At 35.7% G+C, this 17,589-nt stretch overlaps 2 protein-coding genes and 1 long non-coding RNA gene across 8 annotated transcripts; 2 read left to right on the top strand and 1 right to left on the bottom strand.

Moving 5' to 3' along the window:
* The first annotated feature begins 2,019 nt into the window (after positions 1-2,019).
* LOC129911001 (protein PDF) lies at positions 2,020-2,568 on the top strand. The gene is made up of 2 exons (XM_055988634.1): positions 2,020-2,209; positions 2,294-2,568. The coding sequence occupies exons 1-2, from the start codon at positions 2,105-2,107 to the stop codon at positions 2,459-2,461; spliced, it is 273 nt and encodes a 90-aa protein (XP_055844609.1). The 5' UTR covers positions 2,020-2,104; the 3' UTR covers positions 2,462-2,568.
* A 5,465-nt stretch (positions 2,569-8,033) lies between these two features.
* LOC129910050 (SOSS complex subunit B homolog) lies at positions 8,034-8,962 on the bottom strand. Its single transcript, XM_055987295.1, has one exon. The coding sequence runs from the start codon at positions 8,854-8,856 to the stop codon at positions 8,197-8,199; it is 660 nt and encodes a 219-aa protein (XP_055843270.1). The 5' UTR covers positions 8,857-8,962; the 3' UTR covers positions 8,034-8,196.
* Positions 8,963-10,857: 1,895 nt separating this feature from the next.
* LOC129911026 (uncharacterized) lies at positions 10,858-16,784 on the top strand. Of its 6 annotated transcripts, XR_008771574.1 has the most exons (9): positions 10,858-10,974; positions 12,004-12,210; positions 12,262-12,354; positions 12,416-12,923; positions 12,980-13,110; positions 15,076-15,558; positions 15,614-15,901; positions 15,975-16,118; positions 16,453-16,784. It is a non-coding gene; the product is annotated as an uncharacterized LOC129911026 (long non-coding RNA). The 6 variants fall into 6 exon arrangements; XR_008771572.1 differs by having other exon boundaries at positions 12,004-12,354; positions 12,416-12,919; XR_008771573.1 differs by having other exon boundaries at positions 12,004-12,354; positions 15,076-15,554.
* The last annotated feature ends 805 nt before the right edge of the window (positions 16,785-17,589 follow it).

Raw genomic sequence — 17,589 nt, 5'->3', positions numbered from 1 at the left:
AAAAAAATATTTTGAAAACAACGGCAACACCTACAAGTTTTTAATATACATTTTTAAAAAGCCAGAAGCTCATTCTTATCTCTTAAATTAAAATCCACTAAATTTAATCAAGACTTTTTGAAAAAAATGGTCCTCAAACTCAGAATTAAAAAAAAAAATGTTATGAGAAAAATTTAAAATGACTTTTTTCCAAACTTTTTCTAATATAATATGAATTTATTTATAAAAAAAATGTTTGGCCAAAAATATTATCAGTTGAATTTCGAAGCAAAAAAGGTAAAATATATCAAACTTTTGAAAAAAAAAAAAATGAAAAATTACTTCAATTTCAATGGTTTTTTTTTATTAAAACTGAATTTTTACATTGAAATAATTAATTTTCTCAAAGACTGTGGTAAATAGGAACTTTAAATTTTTGCTATTTAACTTTCAACAGTAAGGGTTATTAAATGAATAAAAAATAATTTTATGTTTAGATGTTGAACTTTAAAAAAAAAAATAAGTTACATTTTTTTTCAAAACTTTTATTAAAAAAAGTTCTTTGAAAATGAAATACTTTTTCATTTTTTTCATAAACCGTAATACATATTGACATTTCCTTTTATAATTTGAAATAATAATAAATGCGGCCAAAAAAATTTGAAAATAAATGCATTTTATATTACGATCAAGTTTAAAAAACGACATGTTAAAATTTTTTCAATAATTTTTTTTTCTTCAAAAATCTGAGTTCAATTACCATTCTTTCAAAAGCCGTTCATTCAATTAACTTAATTTTAATTTTACATATATGACTAAGCTTCTAGCTTTTAAAAAATGTATATTTGAATATTGTAGGTATTGCCGTTGTGTTCAAATATTTTATTTTGTGTTTGAAGTCAATTAATAAGAAAATTGCATCTATCGCTTGAGCTATGGAAGATTGTCCCTCGCTCCCATATATTTTTTTTCCTTGAATTTCCTAGACAATCTTTTGGCATCAATTAATTTATGAAATTTAAGAAAAATATTTGAAAAAAATTTGTTTTTGTTCACAAAAATCTTCAATTAAATTTAAAAAATCAAAACGGCAACACCGGCAATTTTTAATCTATAGACTTTAAAGTATTTTTAATTACCGACGTTTGAAAAAAAAATCATCAAAATCTAAGCTGTTCGGCCGGGCTCCCTAATATTGCCAATTTTTGAGCTTGAGTTACTCCACTAAAATATTTTCGAAAAATTCTCCATACAATTTTCTAAAAATTTTCATTTAAAAAAATTGCGTGATTTATCATTGTTTACAATGTTTTATCACCTTTAAAAAACATCCTCTTTGAAATTTTGATGGATTTTTGACACACTTGGGAGGATTGTAAGTTCATTGATTTTTGGCCTTTGGCCCGCAAACCATGCACCTTTGTGTAACAATTTCAAAAAGTTGAGAACTTATTTTACTTTTGAATTTGGGAACTAATTGCCGACTAACGTTTACCATCAACCCTAAATAAGAGTTTTTTTTTTCTTGAACGCATATGTCATTTCGGGAACACATTCGTAATATCTTGAGGCATAAATGGACAAAATACAGGATTTTATAAAATAATTGAAAATAAAATTATTGTGTTTCAGTACAAATTTTTTCCACAAAAAATAAATGATTCAAAATTTAAATTTTCCATGCGGGTAAAAATGGATCATTAATGGCCCATTAATATCGTCTAAAAGCTAGTACACAAGTTAAATCTAAAACTTTCAAACTTCCATTTGCTATTCTATTTTTACTCTGAAAACCCTTTTTTCCATTTTAGGGTGAAACACTATAAAATTCTTCACTCAAAGAAGCACATTTTCCTATCGAAAAACAAGAATTTCTTAAACTATCTGCAAACATTGAAAAAAAGGTCATTTAATCTGGTTGATTAAATTTAGGTATATTCGCAGTCATTTATATTATTCAATATATTTATCCTGAAATTGACACTGTCGTAGGTAAAGCTTTTGGCTCTTTTGTTTCTCAACCACTAGTATAAAAGAACTAGAAAAATCAACGATTGTTATCAGTTAACAACTTGCATTCAAACCAGCTAAACATATCTTTCATAGAAAAACAAAACAAGTGAAAATGGTTAAAATGGCTATCATCTTTTTGGCTTTGGTTGTAATTTGTTTGGGAGTATCAGCAGTTTCATTGCCGACTCCTGATGAGGAAAGATTTTTAGATAAAGAAGTAAATTTTTTTTAAATATTTCTAATCATTTAAATTTCAATTCATGTCCAAAACATTAATCTTTTATTCAAAAAATCTTTACAGTATGCTCGAGAACTAATCAACTGGCTGTCAACTCTTCAAGCCCCGGTTTCAAATAATCCCTGCAAATACTATGGAAATGGAATCTCTGGAATGATGACCAAACGCAATTCGGAACTAATTAACTCTTTGCTAAGTTTGCCAAAAGGAATGAATGATGCTGGAAAATAAATAAAATAAATGAAAATTTTTTTATTTAATATAGTCAATTTCCACCAAATAAAATATTCGATCAAAACTTGAATAAAATTAGCCAAAATGTGAAAAGCTAACTTTAATTTGTTGTTTTATTTTTAACAGTAGGGGGAAGTGGTCACCCTTCGTACAGTTTTTACTTATTTTTTTTTAGTTATTTATTTACTCACTCCAGCTTCGAGAAAATGGACTTTATTTGTAATATGTATATTATTACACTTTACAAAAAAATTTGACACTTCTAAGTCAAAGGCTTAAATAGTTATAGCCATTTTACTGGGATTAGATTTTTGTACGAATCCTCCCCACCCGTGGGGTACCTTCGTACAGCACATGGGGTACATTCGTACAGGATATTTAAAACGTTAATTTGACTAACTTTTGATTTGTCAAATGCCAAATATGAGTTTTAAAACATTTAATTACTTATTAATTTATTAATTAATTGAACTTGACTCAGAAAAAAACTAAAACAAATAAAAAACTTAATTTTTCGCGATTCGACGATTCTGAAACAAATTATTATTTACATATTATAAAAAACCAACCTTAATTTACTATAGAATGCGAAAAACTTATTATAGAGGTTTAAATTTCATTTCAATAAAACTGTAAATCCGTGTTTTGATTGTTATCTGCTCAAGAAAATTTATTGGCGGGCATACGTATGCGTACGAATGTGCCCCATGTTTGACTGTACGAATGCTCCCCAAGCTGTACATAATGCAGAAAAATCGATTTTTGAAAAAATGTACTGAGGTTTTGCAATATTTATAATTAAAACACAAATTTAACACTTTAATCAACAATTCTTCATTAATGTTTAGCCAAAAACATACTTAACTTAAACACAACATGACATTAAATGTACATAAAAAAATTACTCAGAGCACTAAAAAACACTAAAAGTCTTGTGGCGACCGAATCAAAATTTATCTAGCAGCTCGGCGCCTACTATGGCTATGCACTAGGGTGGTCCACTTTTTTGGTTTTTACATTTCCGTTGTTCCCCACTCAAAAATTAGTTGCATATGTGTTTTGTATTACACACGTGAAATTTCAGCTTTTTAGGTGAAGTGTAAGTGGGCGCTCAACAGGCTCAAAGTTTTTGCTCAGATGCTGGTATAGCTGGGTCCTCATGCCTAGTAATTAACTCCTGTTTTGATTTATCAAGTGAATTAAGTTATGATGTGGTAAAGTTTTTCATAAAAAACCAATAGTTAAGTGATATTTTCACAGATAATAATTTTTGTTCATTTAAATTCGTCTGTAAGTATTTTTTGCTTAAAGTTATCAAAACAGATTTAATCAATGAAATACGAGCTAATGACTCAAAATCAAAGAAACGTGAAAATCATTTACTTGGTTGTCGGGAACATGCGTGTTTATCATGTTTAATCCAAATTGCAACCTCAAGCCAAGTCCTAATACGATATAATCAGATATTAGGTAAGGTAAGGGTAACAAAGTCTAATATTCCAAAGCTGATGAGCGCCCTCTTCCTTTTAGTTTTGAAGGCTAAAACTTTCAGCATATGTTGGTATTGATGTCTGTAGCAAAATAATGGGTGGGGAACTAATGAATTATATGGTTTATTTTTTTGCCTTATAACGTGGACCACACTACTATGCACACTAGTAAGCACGTGTTTGAATACCGTTTAGTTTTTGTTTTATGCTCACTGTACGAAGGGTGACCGTGTACGAAGGGTGACCACTTCCCCCTAATATTTTAAATCCAGAACTAAAGTCAACACGAGTTTTTAATTATCTCGTTTAATTTGTGTACTAAAAAAAGTGAGCACTTTATTGAAAACATGATTTGTTCATCGTAATACAAGGGGTAAGAGCAGTGTCGGCCCTAACTATTTGGTGTTCCGGACTTGTTCCGGACATGTCCTGTACGGGTTGGGTCAAAATTCTGCCATGGTCAAAAGTCTGCTTTTCCAAATTCTGTTTTTTTTTTTCAAAATTTTGCGTTTGAAAATTTTGCTGTTTTACAAAATCTGCCAAATATTAGAAAAGAGTTTGGAAAATGTTAAGAAGCGAGCGTTTTTTAAGAATTTTCAATCCCTTTTTAAATATTTGGCAGAATTTTGTAAAATCATCTTCTCGCAAAATTTTCTACCTATTTGAGGTTACTTACTTACGAGTACTTTGTCAGTTTTTGTAAAATTACCCGGACATGTCCCGAACTTGTCCCGGACATGTCCCGGACATGTCCTGGACTTGTCCCGGACATGTCCCGAACTTGTCCCGGACATGTCCCGAACTTGTCCCGGACATGTCCCGGATATGTCCCGGACATGTCCCGGACATATCCCGGGCATGTCCCGGGCATGTCCCGGACATGTCCCGGGCTTGTCCCGGATATGTCCCGGACATGTCCCGGGCATGTCCCGGACTTGTCCCGAACTTGTCCCGGACATGTCCCAAACTTGTCCCGGACTTGTCCCGGACATGCCCCGGACATGTCCCGAACTTGTCCCGGACATGTCCCGAACTTGTCCCGGCCATGTCCCTGACTTGTCCCAGACATGTCCCTGACTTGTCCCGGACATGTCCCTGACTTGTCCCGGACATGTCCCTGACTTGTCCCGGACATGTCCCGGACATGTCCCGGACATGTCCCGGACATGTCCCGGACATGTCTCGGACATGTCCCGGACATGTCTCGGACATGTCCCGGGCATGTCCCGGACATGTCCCGGGCATGTCCCGGACTTGTCCCGGACATGTCCCAGGCATGTCCCGGACATGTCCCGGGCATTTCCCTGACTTGTCCCGGACATGTCCCGAACTTGTCCCGGACTTGTCCCGGACATGCCCCGGACATGTCCCGGGCATGTCCCGGACATGTCCTGGATATGTCCCGGGCATGTCCCGGACATGTCCCGGACTTGTCCCGGACATGTCCCAAACTTGTCCCGGACTTGTCCCGGACATGCCCCGGGTATGTCCCGAACTTGTCCCGGACATGTCCCGAACTTGTCCCGGACATGTCCCGAACTTGTCCCGGACATGTCCCGGATATGTCCCGGACATGTCCCGGACATATCCCGGGAATGTCCCGGGCATGTCCCGGACATGTCCCGGGCTTGTCCCGGATATGTCCCGGACATGTCCCGGGCATGTCCCGGACATGTCCCGGGCATGTCCCGGACTTGTCCCGAACTTGTCCCGGACATGTCCCAAACTTGTCCCGGACTTGTCCCGGACATGCCCCGGACATGTCCCGAACTTGTCCCGGACATGTCCCGAACTTGTCCCGGCCATGTCCCGGACTTAACCCGGACATGTCCCTGACTTGTCCCAGACATGTCCCTGACTTGTCCCGGACATGTCCCTGACTTGTCCCGGACATGTCCCTGACTTGTCCCGGACATGTCCCGGACATGTCCCGGACATGTCCCGGACATGTCTCGGACATGTCCCGGACATGTCTCGGACATGTCCCGGGCATGTCCCGGACATGTCCCGGGCATGTCCCGGACTTGTCCCGGACATGTCCCAGGCATGTCCCGGACATGTCCCGGGCATTTCCCTGACTTGTCCCGGACATGTCCCGAACTTGTCCCGGACTTGTCCCGGACATGCCCCGGACATGTCCCGGGCATGTCCCGGACATGTCCTGGATATGTCCCGGGCATGTCCCGGACATGTCCCGGACTTGTCCCGGACATGTCCCAAACTTGTCCCGGACTTGTCCCGGACATGCCCCGGGTATGTCCCGGACATGTCCCGGACTTGTCCCGGACATGTCCCAAACTTGTCCCGGACTTGTCCCGGACATGCCCCGGACATGTCCCGAACTTGTCCCGGACATGTCCCTGACTTGTCCCGGACATGTCCCGGGCATGTCCCGGACATGTCCCGGATATGTCCCAGGCATGTCCCGGACATATCCCGGGCATGTCCCGGACATGTCCCGGACATGTCCAAGGCATGTCCCGGACATGTCTCGAACTTGTCCCGGACATGTCCCGAACTTGTCATATATCCGGGACATGTCCGGAACATGCCCGGGACATGCCCGGGACATGTCCCGGACTTGTCCCGGACTTGTCCCGGACTTGTCCCGGACATGTCCCGAACTTGTCCCGGACATGTCCCGAACTTGTCCCGGACTTGTCCCGGACTTGTCCCGGACATGTCCCGAACTTGTCCCGGACTTGTCCCGGACATGCCCCAGACATGTCCCGGGCATGTCCCGGACATGTCCCGGATATGTCCCGGGCATGTCCCGGACATGTCCCGGACTTGTCCCGGGCATGTCCCGGACATGTCCCGGACATGTCCCGGGCATGTCCCGGACTTGTCCGGGACATGTCCCGAACTTGTCCCGGACATGTCCCGGGCATGTCCCGGACTTGTCCGGGACATGTCCCGAACTTGTCCCGGGCATGTCCCGGACATGTCCCGGATATGTCCCGGACATGTCCCGGGCATGTCCCGGGCATGTCCCGGACTTGTCCGGGACATGTCCCGAACTTGTCCCGGGCATGTCCCGGACATGTCCCGGATATGTCCCGGACATGTCCCGGGCATGTCCCGGACATGTCCCGGACTTGTCCCGGGCATGTCCCGGACTTGTCCCGAACTTGTCCCGGACATTTCCCGGAGATGTCCCGGACTTGTCTCTTGTCCCATTATCTTAAAAACAAAATAATTTTTTTTTACTAGTCTTGGTCTTAACAGAGCAAAAAAGAAACATTTTTTTAATATTTTACTTGGAGCAAGTTTTCCCAAATGTATTTTATTATTTTTTTTTTCTTAAAAATAAAAAAAAAAAACATGTCCCGGACCATTAGTATCAACAGAGACATTAATTTTTCATTTCTTCGATTGTCCCAATAAATTGAATTCTCGAGTAAAAAATCATAGCTTCCACAATTTTTAACCGATTTTACTAAATAAAAGCTTATACAGAAGAATGACTAAGCAAAAAATCGTTAAAGCCTAAAAACATTTAAAAACGGTTTTTGAGGATAACATGAAATTTAGAGGGTTCATGAAAAATTTCAAGTGCCATAATAGTTATGATGTACTCAGCCGTACCTACAACCTCTGGAAAGTCATTTCAAAAGTAATTATATTAATTAACATGTTTTTGATTTTGTAACACAGTGTTTTGGCTTACGGCCTTGGAGGAACTCTTAGCTACATTTTGAAAAACACTGACCTAGAAAATATAAATTAAATTAGTGTATAGAAGCACAAAATCAAGTCCGGGACAAGTTCGTTAATCGTGGGAATCAAAAATCTGATCGAATTGCAAAGTAGAATAGGTCTACTTGCATAAGTTTCTTTTCTCATTTTGGCCCCAGTTACTGTGTTTCTTGTATAAAATCTTGTGGGTTAAAACAAAGAATCTGAACTTGTGTTCAAAATGAAATACAACTACTACAGTTTCAACAGGGAGCGATTACAAAATGATTTCTGCTCATATATGCTAAAATATCTGAAACGAATTGACGAGTTCTTCCTCATCACTAAATGAAAAGACCAATAAGTCGCCAATAAGGTATTAATAAAAAAAAGTTATATATTGTGGTCCAAGAGATCTTTATTTTATTTCATTATTAAAAAATATTATATTTTATAATTTACATTTATAAAATGCTACTACAAAGTTTCACAAGCTTCTTCTACAGCTTGTTTTAGTCAAAACATTTTTTAAACTACTTTATTTCTTTTTTATATTTTGTTCCATTATCTACGATCTGCTTTAACATTTGTTCGAGGCTGGTTGCTTCGCCCCACACGATTAGTCTTTTGCTGGACATTCGATTGTCCCGACATTCCAACGATAGGTTTCGTCGGATCAGCTGTCGGCAGGGTTCTGTTTTGCTGATTTGGTAGTTTTTGTCCCTGGCCAGGCAATGGAGTAACATTTGGTGCCGTTGAAGGCACTGTCAACGGTCTATTTTGTACAATTGGATTGCCATTATTGGCAGCTCCATTATTGGAGAGCAATCCTGGTCCTGGTATTGCCATTTGAGGATTTAATACCATTGGCATTTCTGGTCGTTTAGGTTCGCTCATATTCAATTGTTCATTGAATGTTAGACAGAATTCACCCATTTTAAGGATATCTCCATTCTTTCCCGAATAGAGAGTGAGACAGTGACGCCAAATGGATGCATAACCTTTGGTTAGCTTAACAATGTCTCCGGGTTGGATAAGCTTGCCGGGTTCATCCCAAATTGATACATTTATGCAGGCTGTGGGATCGCCAACTTTGAAATTCCGAACTTCACGATTTTCTTTTGTTACTGTTGCTGTTCCTATTTCAAGAACTATGAAAATAACATTGATGTTTTTTAAACCAGGTTTGATATCTTTAATTGCTATACACTCATTGTTGTACATTTTGGAGTGAAGTTAATAATTTATTTGAATGAATTTGTTAAATTTGTTGAATTTGTTTTGAAAAGTTCCAAACTTTTGCGGCTAGAGCAAGCAGATAAATGACAGTTTGATTTGTGACAGGTGATGTGCGTTCCAGGAGTAAGCAAATTGCATATAGTATTATATTTTTTTAGTTCACAACAAATTGAAGAGGCGACCATAAACAAAAAATACCAAGACTGGAAACTCGGCGGTCAACTGACGTTTGCCTACAAGCTGCGCGGTGTGGTGAATGTCGTGAACCTATCGTTGTGTTCGTGTCCGATGTGTGGTGAATGTCGTGAATCTATAAATGTGTGCGTGTTAACGTCATTTATCAACGTGGTGGCTTTCACATATATTCACAGACAGCACTGTCCACAAAAGGGTTTTGGGGGGAAAGACGTACGAAATTTTCCAGTCTTGGTATTTTTTGTTTATGGAGGCGACGGCCACGCATCTTTGGAAGTGTTAACTACTCTTGAGTACTCGACTAGTACATTTCATCACCTCAATAAAATAATGTCGTATGTTATATTCGGCTAATTTTGGGAAAACGCAATTAAAGTTCAGGGGTCGAATTACGGCATACGTTCGTTAACGTATGGTTGCTATGTCCCAACTAACACAACAGCTTCTATAAATTGAAATCTGACATGTAATACTTTTTATACAGCTTGTATTGAGCTTGCTTCAGAATTTAATTGCTTATAGAAGTTCGAACTTGTTTAACAACTTCTAATAAAAAACTTCGAATAAAAAATAAAATTCATGATTAAAGGCTTGACCACACCGGAGGGTATGCGGTAGCGGTACGGGTAGCGGTAACGATATTTGTATGAAAAAAATTCCACATCTGAACGTTGATATGTCAGTTTGAAATTTTGTTCATACAAGTACCGTTACCTCTACCCATACCGCTACCGCATACCCTCCGGTGTGGCCAAGCCTTAAAAATCAAATCAAAACAATTGAAAAAGAAAATTTCTTTTTTGTTTTCGTAGTAGTTTTTTTTTTTATTTCGATAAGACATGTATTAAGGAACTATACAAGCCCTTCCGAAGGTTGAATTCGTTGAAAGTGCGTTCCATTGAAAATCGCTACTAAACTACTAGTAGTACTTTTCCACCTTCCAAACTAAAGGCTTAAGGCTTAACTACACCCAACTAACATTTTTGCTTACGGGTTTCAAGTCTAAAGGGCTATTCGCACCTATAAGGCTGGTATACTACCCACGGTAAAAAAATTATCAGTAAACGCTGATATTTATACTTCTAAACAACTTTTTAGGAGTATCTTATAGTGGGATTATAGGTGTGATGAGAAAATTATCTATAAGCACACTATAACGATGTCGAGAAGCATTTAATCCTATAGGAATCCACGACAGAGGTCATTAAAAGCTTCTTATCATCATAACAATTTTATTCTTATAAAGCTTTACAGGTGTACAAAATGTAGCATCTGAAAAGTTTTATAGAAGGCATTACACTCAGCTTCTGGAATTTTCTTTTTAGGACGCCAAAATATATAGTGTTTCAATAAATTGTTACTGTTTGAGTTTATAGCGGAACATAATATAAGGTAGACAAAATTTTTTATTTTCTCAAAGTTATCGCTTTCCATGATAAAGTTTTAGCAACCCATTTAAAAAGTTTCTATTTCAATTTACACAAAAGCATTATGAATATCAGGTTGCAGGCACATGAAAGGATTTGGTCGAATGACTATAATGATGAATTAATTATTGATCCATCTATATATCGCTAATACAAACTCTTGGTAACTCTCTTCTTCGTTGCCATCAATTTAAGATCAGGTTGCCTCGGATGCACCGATTTCAACCAAGAAGCAAGTAATAATATATTTGACAGTATTAAAGAAATTGAAAGAACTCGACAATAATTGTTGCTGGAACAGCAAGGTAAGTCAAAGAATGAAGATTTCGTTTAAATACTTCGAACTAACAAGAATATTGTTTCTTTTCTTTGAAGGAAGCCATGTTATTGAATATGCTAGACTGGAAATGATCGATTTGAAAAAGAAAAGCCATAATGAAGCACGTGCACAGTATTTATCTATGTTGACCACTAGTTTAGAGTAAGTATAATTCATTGAAAGTAAAAAAAATGTACCTTTTAAAAACTTGTGGCCAAGGTAAACCTTTTAGGCACCTTTTTTCCCTTCTTTAAAAGCCTGAAGATATCATTTACTCAAAATATCATTTACTTGCAATACTCACTCAGTACTGAATAACTAATCTTTGTTAATTCATTTAACAACAAAAATTTTCAATTGAGTTTAACTTATAGAATAGAATGTGTGTTGGGTATACTGTAAGTCGATTATTAGCCGCAGTAAGCAATTTTGTTGTTATAGAAGGTACTTGTAACGCAAGTCATTTTATCAAATGCGTTGGTTTGGCATCTTCTAGTCAACTTTATTTCCAGTCCAGTATTACCAATTTCTTACCTCCATTTATTGGAGATCATCTTTAACTTGATAACTCCAATGAAGTTCTTTTTATCTGTACTAGTAGACCTAACCAGTTTGGAGCAAACTTTTCATACCTTCATATAGCTTTTCTTTATTCTAAGACACGGCTTGAAATCAAAAAAACGTCGTCAATCCTTAATGTTTTTAAGTGTTCCTAGCCTTGGGCTAAAAATTTCTAATTTTTTTAGGACCTATTGGAACTTTGTCCTATTGGGATTGGGTATTTCACGACGGGGAAATGAATGGAACCAATTTCTTTTTTTATTTTTATTATTTGGTGCTAAAAATTTAATTACAAAACAAAAAACACATTAGAAAACTAAAGAACGACCTTCCAAGCAAGATACATTGCAGTTTTGATAAATTAGAAAATTTAATTTTTATTTTTCTTAAAGATGATGACAAATCTCCGCGTTCAACGCAGTCCATCTGAACGTAAGTTCTGAAAAACATATAGCTATCGGATAGCTTTTTGTTGTTGTAAACCATGTTAATCTTAGCATGTTAGAATTTGCAAGAAAAAAAGTCTTGTTGTTTGGACAAGTACTATGCAACAATAAAAATAAAGTAATCTGCTCAAAAGAAACAATTTTCCGCTTTACAATATTTACAATTTTACATATTTTTTTGTAGCTGCTTTGGCAATCTATCTGGACAGCTTTGCGTTCAAAAGAGATACGATAGATGATTGAACGCACCCAGTGTGAACGCCGTCCAAAACATGTGTTATGTCAAAATGTTTGATAGCGCCATAAGTAAAATAAAGTACATTTCAAGAAAAGAAAGAATTTAATTTCAAAACAAACCGAGAAGACGATGTGTTAAAACTTATCTACAAAAGTGAGCAAGGTTTCGCAAATTGTCTCAAATACATCAGTATTGTCAATTTAGATTCGTCAAAAAAATCTATCCCACAATTCGATCGACAGTTGGAGGATGCCCAGAACTTCAGCGTCTATGTAAGATTTTCGGGAATGAAAATCAGTAAGTTCTATTCGATGAAATAATTTCATAAGAAAACTAATCTCTTCTCTGTCTATTAAAGAATTGAAATCAACTAAAGACTTGACTATACCGGAAGGATATGCGGTAGAGGAACGGGTAATTGTATGAACAAAATTCTAAACTGGAACATCAATGTTAAGACGTGGAACTTTTTTCATCTAATTACCCGTACCACTACCGCATACCAGTCCGTTGTGGCCAAGCCTTAAATCTCGTCGAGAACTTTGCAAATTTAAATATGATTCACATTAAAAAAAAAAAAAAACAAAACAAAAACAATCTAAACTTGACATTCTGGAGCGCATTTAAACGCCCAACCTGAAAGCCACACAAAGCCACGTTCGAAAAATGTATTCGATGGTGCAATCACGTTTCCAAAGCAATAGATAGCATTCCTAAGTCTTTACCAAGAAATAAAGACGCACAGGCTTATCTAGGAACCTCATTTGGATGGAATAAGTTATAAATATGTTGCACCAAGAAAACGTTTTCAGTCAATGGGTAATTTGAGTGGTGGTGAGAAAACTATTGCTGCTTTTTCTGTGTAAGTAAGTTCAGAAAGATAATTGTTAATGTTTGGTTTTGAAACGTTTTTTCTTTTAAGTTTACAACCTGGTCCATTTTTGTTGCATCTATAAACGAGATCACATCACAATGAACCATCAAACTATTGTCATTTCGCTCAAAGAGAAGTTTTATGTGCATGCTGTTGCTTTATTTGGAATTTCACCAGCTGTAAGTTTTTTTTTTCGAATAAATAATTATTAAATAGAGTTGGGCACTTTAGGGCTCAATTATAGCTATCAGTAAAATCCATCAGTAAAAATTCTGTTTTGCTATTTTTAATACTTTAAGATTCTAATTTATGCAAAATATTGATGAAATAAATTAAAAACACATTTTCACTAACTTTTTGAAAAAGAAGCAACGCATTTGGTGTTATATTTTAGTCACAAATACATATTATAAATTTTACTGATGAAGTTTTATTTTACTGAACAGTAAAATTTATAAAATGGATTTGTGAATAAAATTTAACACCAAATGCATTGCTTCTTTTTGAAAAAAGTAGTTAAAATAAGGTCCAAACTTATTTCATCAATATTTTGTTCAAAATAGCTAATATATAATGGATTTTACTGATAGCTATAACAGAGCCCTTAGTTCATTTGAATAATCATCAAATTAGTTCAAATCACGCTACTGAACAAGTTCTGACCTAGTTCATTTTAGTTCAATTTGTTTTATCACTCTGTTTTTATAGAAAAAACAAAAATACTTTGTTCAAACTGTATCCAAACTTATGTTAAATTGAAGCATGCTACATATAAAACAAAAATTAAGTTAAAAATAATAGATAAACATTTTATTTCTTATAAAAATTCTTAATTTCCTTTATATACTTGTCGAGCTTTCTGATTCCTGTTGGGAGTCTATGAGAAGGTCGTTTTGCTTTCATTAAATTGGAATCATAGTAATCCAAGATGCTACTTGTTTTTTGTTGTTGCTCAGATATTAGAGCATTGGTACTTGAAGAAAAAACGCTGAAACTGGTACAAGCGATTTTGTGCACTTTTTCATCTAATCCTAAGGTAGAGCAGAAGAACGAATTTCGCTCCGCAAATTTTTACCTTCAAATAGGTACCAAGTGACTAAGAAGTTATTTGGAAGGAAAATTTTTCATTTTCTTGGTACAGTAAAACCCACTTAAGTCCTTACCTCTCGATTAGCCATGAAAAAAAAAAATATTAAAAATTAAAAAATGCACGCAAAGTTCTGTGCTATAACTTTTCTTAAAGCTGGTAGTTTATCCTTTATTTTGGTTTTTGACTCAAGTTGTTTCATTAAGTAGTTTTCGAGAAATTAAGTTTAAAAGATGAAATTTAGAAAAAAAAATTGTTTTCTTTTTTGAACTAATTCTGTATAAAATTTTGCAATATTATGAACCTTTTTTATTATTATTTAATGACCTGGTAGTTTTAAGTCAAATTCTAAAGAATTCATTCGAATAAATATCAAAGTTCCTAAGAAATTAAAAAAATTAATTTTTTCACGGAAACCCTGTTCCTTTTTTTTTATTTACAATATTATATTTTTTATTTGCATTTTTTTTTTTAATTTTTAACTGAATGTTAAACGTTATCCCTGGAGAAATTTTCTCAATAATATAATGCATTCAATGGAATAATATAAAAATCTATTAGTAAGGGTCGTTTTTGAGGTAAATTGCTTAACCCCGACTGCGTTTTGTGTCCAATTTAGCCCAGTCGTAATAAAGAATACAGTCTAAAACATATAAGTAGGTACTTCTATTACTATTACTACATAAAAGTAGTCGGGGGCTCGTGCCAAATTCCAATTTAAAAATTTTTTTTTGATACCTACATATTTAGTACCTATTTGGTTGAAAACTAAAATTGATGTCAGCTGGAGCTGCTGTGGGGCTTTTAGGAGAGAAAATATTTCAAAGTAGATAGAAATAAAAAAATCAGTTAAACTCGTATCATTTTGGAATAAGCTGGCTAGGCTGAAAGTATTTCACATCTTATTAAATATTCACATCTCTTAATAAACTGTACCATTTATTGAAATGTATATTCAGACAAGCGAGTGCCTTATTTTTTATTATTTTGTTAAAAAGTGCAAATAAAATATACAAACACATGATTCCATTGAAAAACTATATTTTATTTATTTCAGGTGAGTTCTTATCGATGGAACAAAACGTTTCGATGGAGAAACAAATTTCAGCCAAGGCGCAATAACAATTGCTAATTAAAATTATGTGCGTTTCAATAATCCTGCCGAAGCTCAACTTATACGCTATGCCTTGGGCAGCAACGAACGAATCTCGATGCCACCTTATAAAACCAAATTTAAATGGGCTTAATATTAATGCCAGGATAATATTAAAGTCCAACAAATCATTTTTAGAAGGACACGGCCCCGTTTCTCACAAATGATGGATACAAATGTGGAAAGAAAGCCAAAGTAAACAAAAAATAAGTTGGCAAACTTGTTCCTAAAGAAAGAAATCAATTAAATCTTTTCTGCATCCCTGACACAGTAGTGTCTTCTTGCTGTTCAGTTAAAAGTACAATATGTTCGCATCTAAAAAGTACAAGAAATAGATGATTTTTAAAAATACTATGGGTGAGGCTATCCATGTGTTACGGACTGTATGTATGTATGATAAGGAGTTTTATTTCAATTTTCTAAAATCTTTTTCACTCAACAGCAACAACTTCCGTCACATCAGCAACATGCACCGCATCAACTGCACCATCAGCAACCTTCTCAAATGATTCCTCCACAAAAACATTCCCAACTACCTCCACAGCATCAGCAGAATCCTCCATACCACCAGGGAATGCATCTGCAAAACTTCAATCTACCGACATTTGGTATACCGCCCCCGGGCTACGGTGGGTATCAACCTGCATGGGAAGAGTACAACCTCCATGGGGAATGCAATGGAAAGAGATGAATTCCGAAAACTGATGGAAGATGCTCATCTTAATGGAAAGTAAGTTATCTCGCTTGAATAAAAAACTAAATTGATACACTAACAAATCCCTTTGTGTTTCTATTGTCAAAAGATCATTATTTAGTGAATTAAGTCAACGTTATGGATCACAACAAAACCATCGAAAAAGTACGTGAATGTGAAAGTTTTTTTCAAAGAGTACATTGTCGATTTTCTTCTCAAAAAAGAAGAGGATAAAATTCAGAAAAAGAAAAAGGTATGTGCAAAGTTTCTGGTGTCTATTATTGAGGCAAGTACAACCATAGTGTTGTTTTTTTTGAAAATTTTATATAATAATAAAAAAATTAATGAAAATATTATAACAATCTTAAGATTTACAACTTTAAATCAAAATATCCACAAAATAAAATTGCAAAAATATTTTTTTTTATCTCAAAAACAAAATTGTATAGATTGTAATTTGTTTATATATTTTCATGGATTTTTATTTTAATGATGCTGATGTCTTCTCATACTTCTATTACTTCTACATACTATAACTACTACTATACTACTACCGCTGGGTTATGCTTGCTATCGGCAACCAGCAGCCTCATACTACCACCATCTTGTTGGGATGCGTCTGCGATCTCTTGTGCTAACCTATATGCCATTGTTTATTGGTGCTTTGATTCGTCATGAAGTCGAAAAGAAGGATAAATGGATTCAAGAGTTTTTGCAATTTGTCTACAGCAATTGCTGTTCGGTTGATCCAAGGCAAAGTGAATTGAGATCATCGATCTTTGCTACATTAACCATTGTAGCACCAGAATAATTTGTCGCACACACGAGATCTATTAGTGAAATGTTGACTGCTGCTTTAACTGATAACGAAACCAGTGGAAATATGGCTACTCAAGTGATATATAAAATTTGTATAACTATAACCTACAGTGCTGCTAAAAACATTCCGGATTTTTTTACCATTTTCATCAAATAAAATTTTAAAAAACAAAACTGAAACAAAATATTGTTTTAATATTTTTTCTAGGTCGTTCATATACCAATTAAGCAATTTCAACAGAAAATAATGATCTTTGACACATTACAAAAATTTAAAAATTGAAAAATGAAGCAAAGCCAGAATTACGGATGTGAAAAACTAACCGGATTTTTTAATGTTAATGTTTAAAGTTAATATTTTGTTGAGAAACCTTTGTTTTCGAAAACTGCTTGGCCCCAATGAGACTTGGACTCGGCCAAATTTAATAAAATAGAACTAGGAATATGCTCCTAGTTATTTTTCAAAGCTACAAGTACGTTAGTTGCTGAGGTGTGCTTTTTCTTCTCTACTTGTCACTTAAAGATGACCCACAAATTTTTTAATCGGGTTCAAGTCGGATAATTGTTGCGGCTATGTCATACCAGGAGTGTTGTTTACCCCGAAATACCGTTTTACGAGCTTTTAAGAATTTTTGGCATCTTAACTTGCAGGAAAAGCCAATGTAAAGGCATTTCTTTCTCCTTTTATGGAGCCATTATCGACTCCAACATCTCTCCATTCTGGAAATGATTCATAAATCCGTTGATTTAGTGCAACGGGGTAGAACCTGCAGCTGAAAAAACCCCAAACCATCAATGATCCTCTTCTGAGTTTCACGGTAGGGAGCATATTTTTTTTGGTTTCAAACATGTCTATGTTTTAGCGCCTGGCTGCCATTTTACAATCGGAATAGAACAAGTTAAAA

This window comes from Episyrphus balteatus, chromosome 2, assembly GCF_945859705.1.
Source record: "Episyrphus balteatus chromosome 2, idEpiBalt1.1, whole genome shotgun sequence".
Lineage (NCBI taxonomy): Eukaryota > Metazoa > Arthropoda > Insecta > Diptera > Syrphidae > Episyrphus > Episyrphus balteatus.
Note: the sequence above shows the minus strand (reverse complement) of the source record. Positions and strands in the feature narration are given on the sequence as shown.

Excerpts from the sequence above, each read along its gene's own strand:
- LOC129911001 (XM_055988634.1), top strand. The coding sequence starts at position 2,105 with ATGGTTAAAATGGCTATCATCTTTTTGGCTTTGGTTGTAATTTGTTTG. Across the intron at positions 2,210-2,293 it reads AAAGATTTTTAGATAAAGAA|TATGCTCGAGAACTAATCAA; the intron begins GTAAATTTTTTT and ends AAATCTTTACAG.
- LOC129910050 (XM_055987295.1), bottom strand. The coding sequence starts at position 8,856 with ATGTACAACAATGAGTGTATAGCAATTAAAGATATCAAACCTGGTTTA.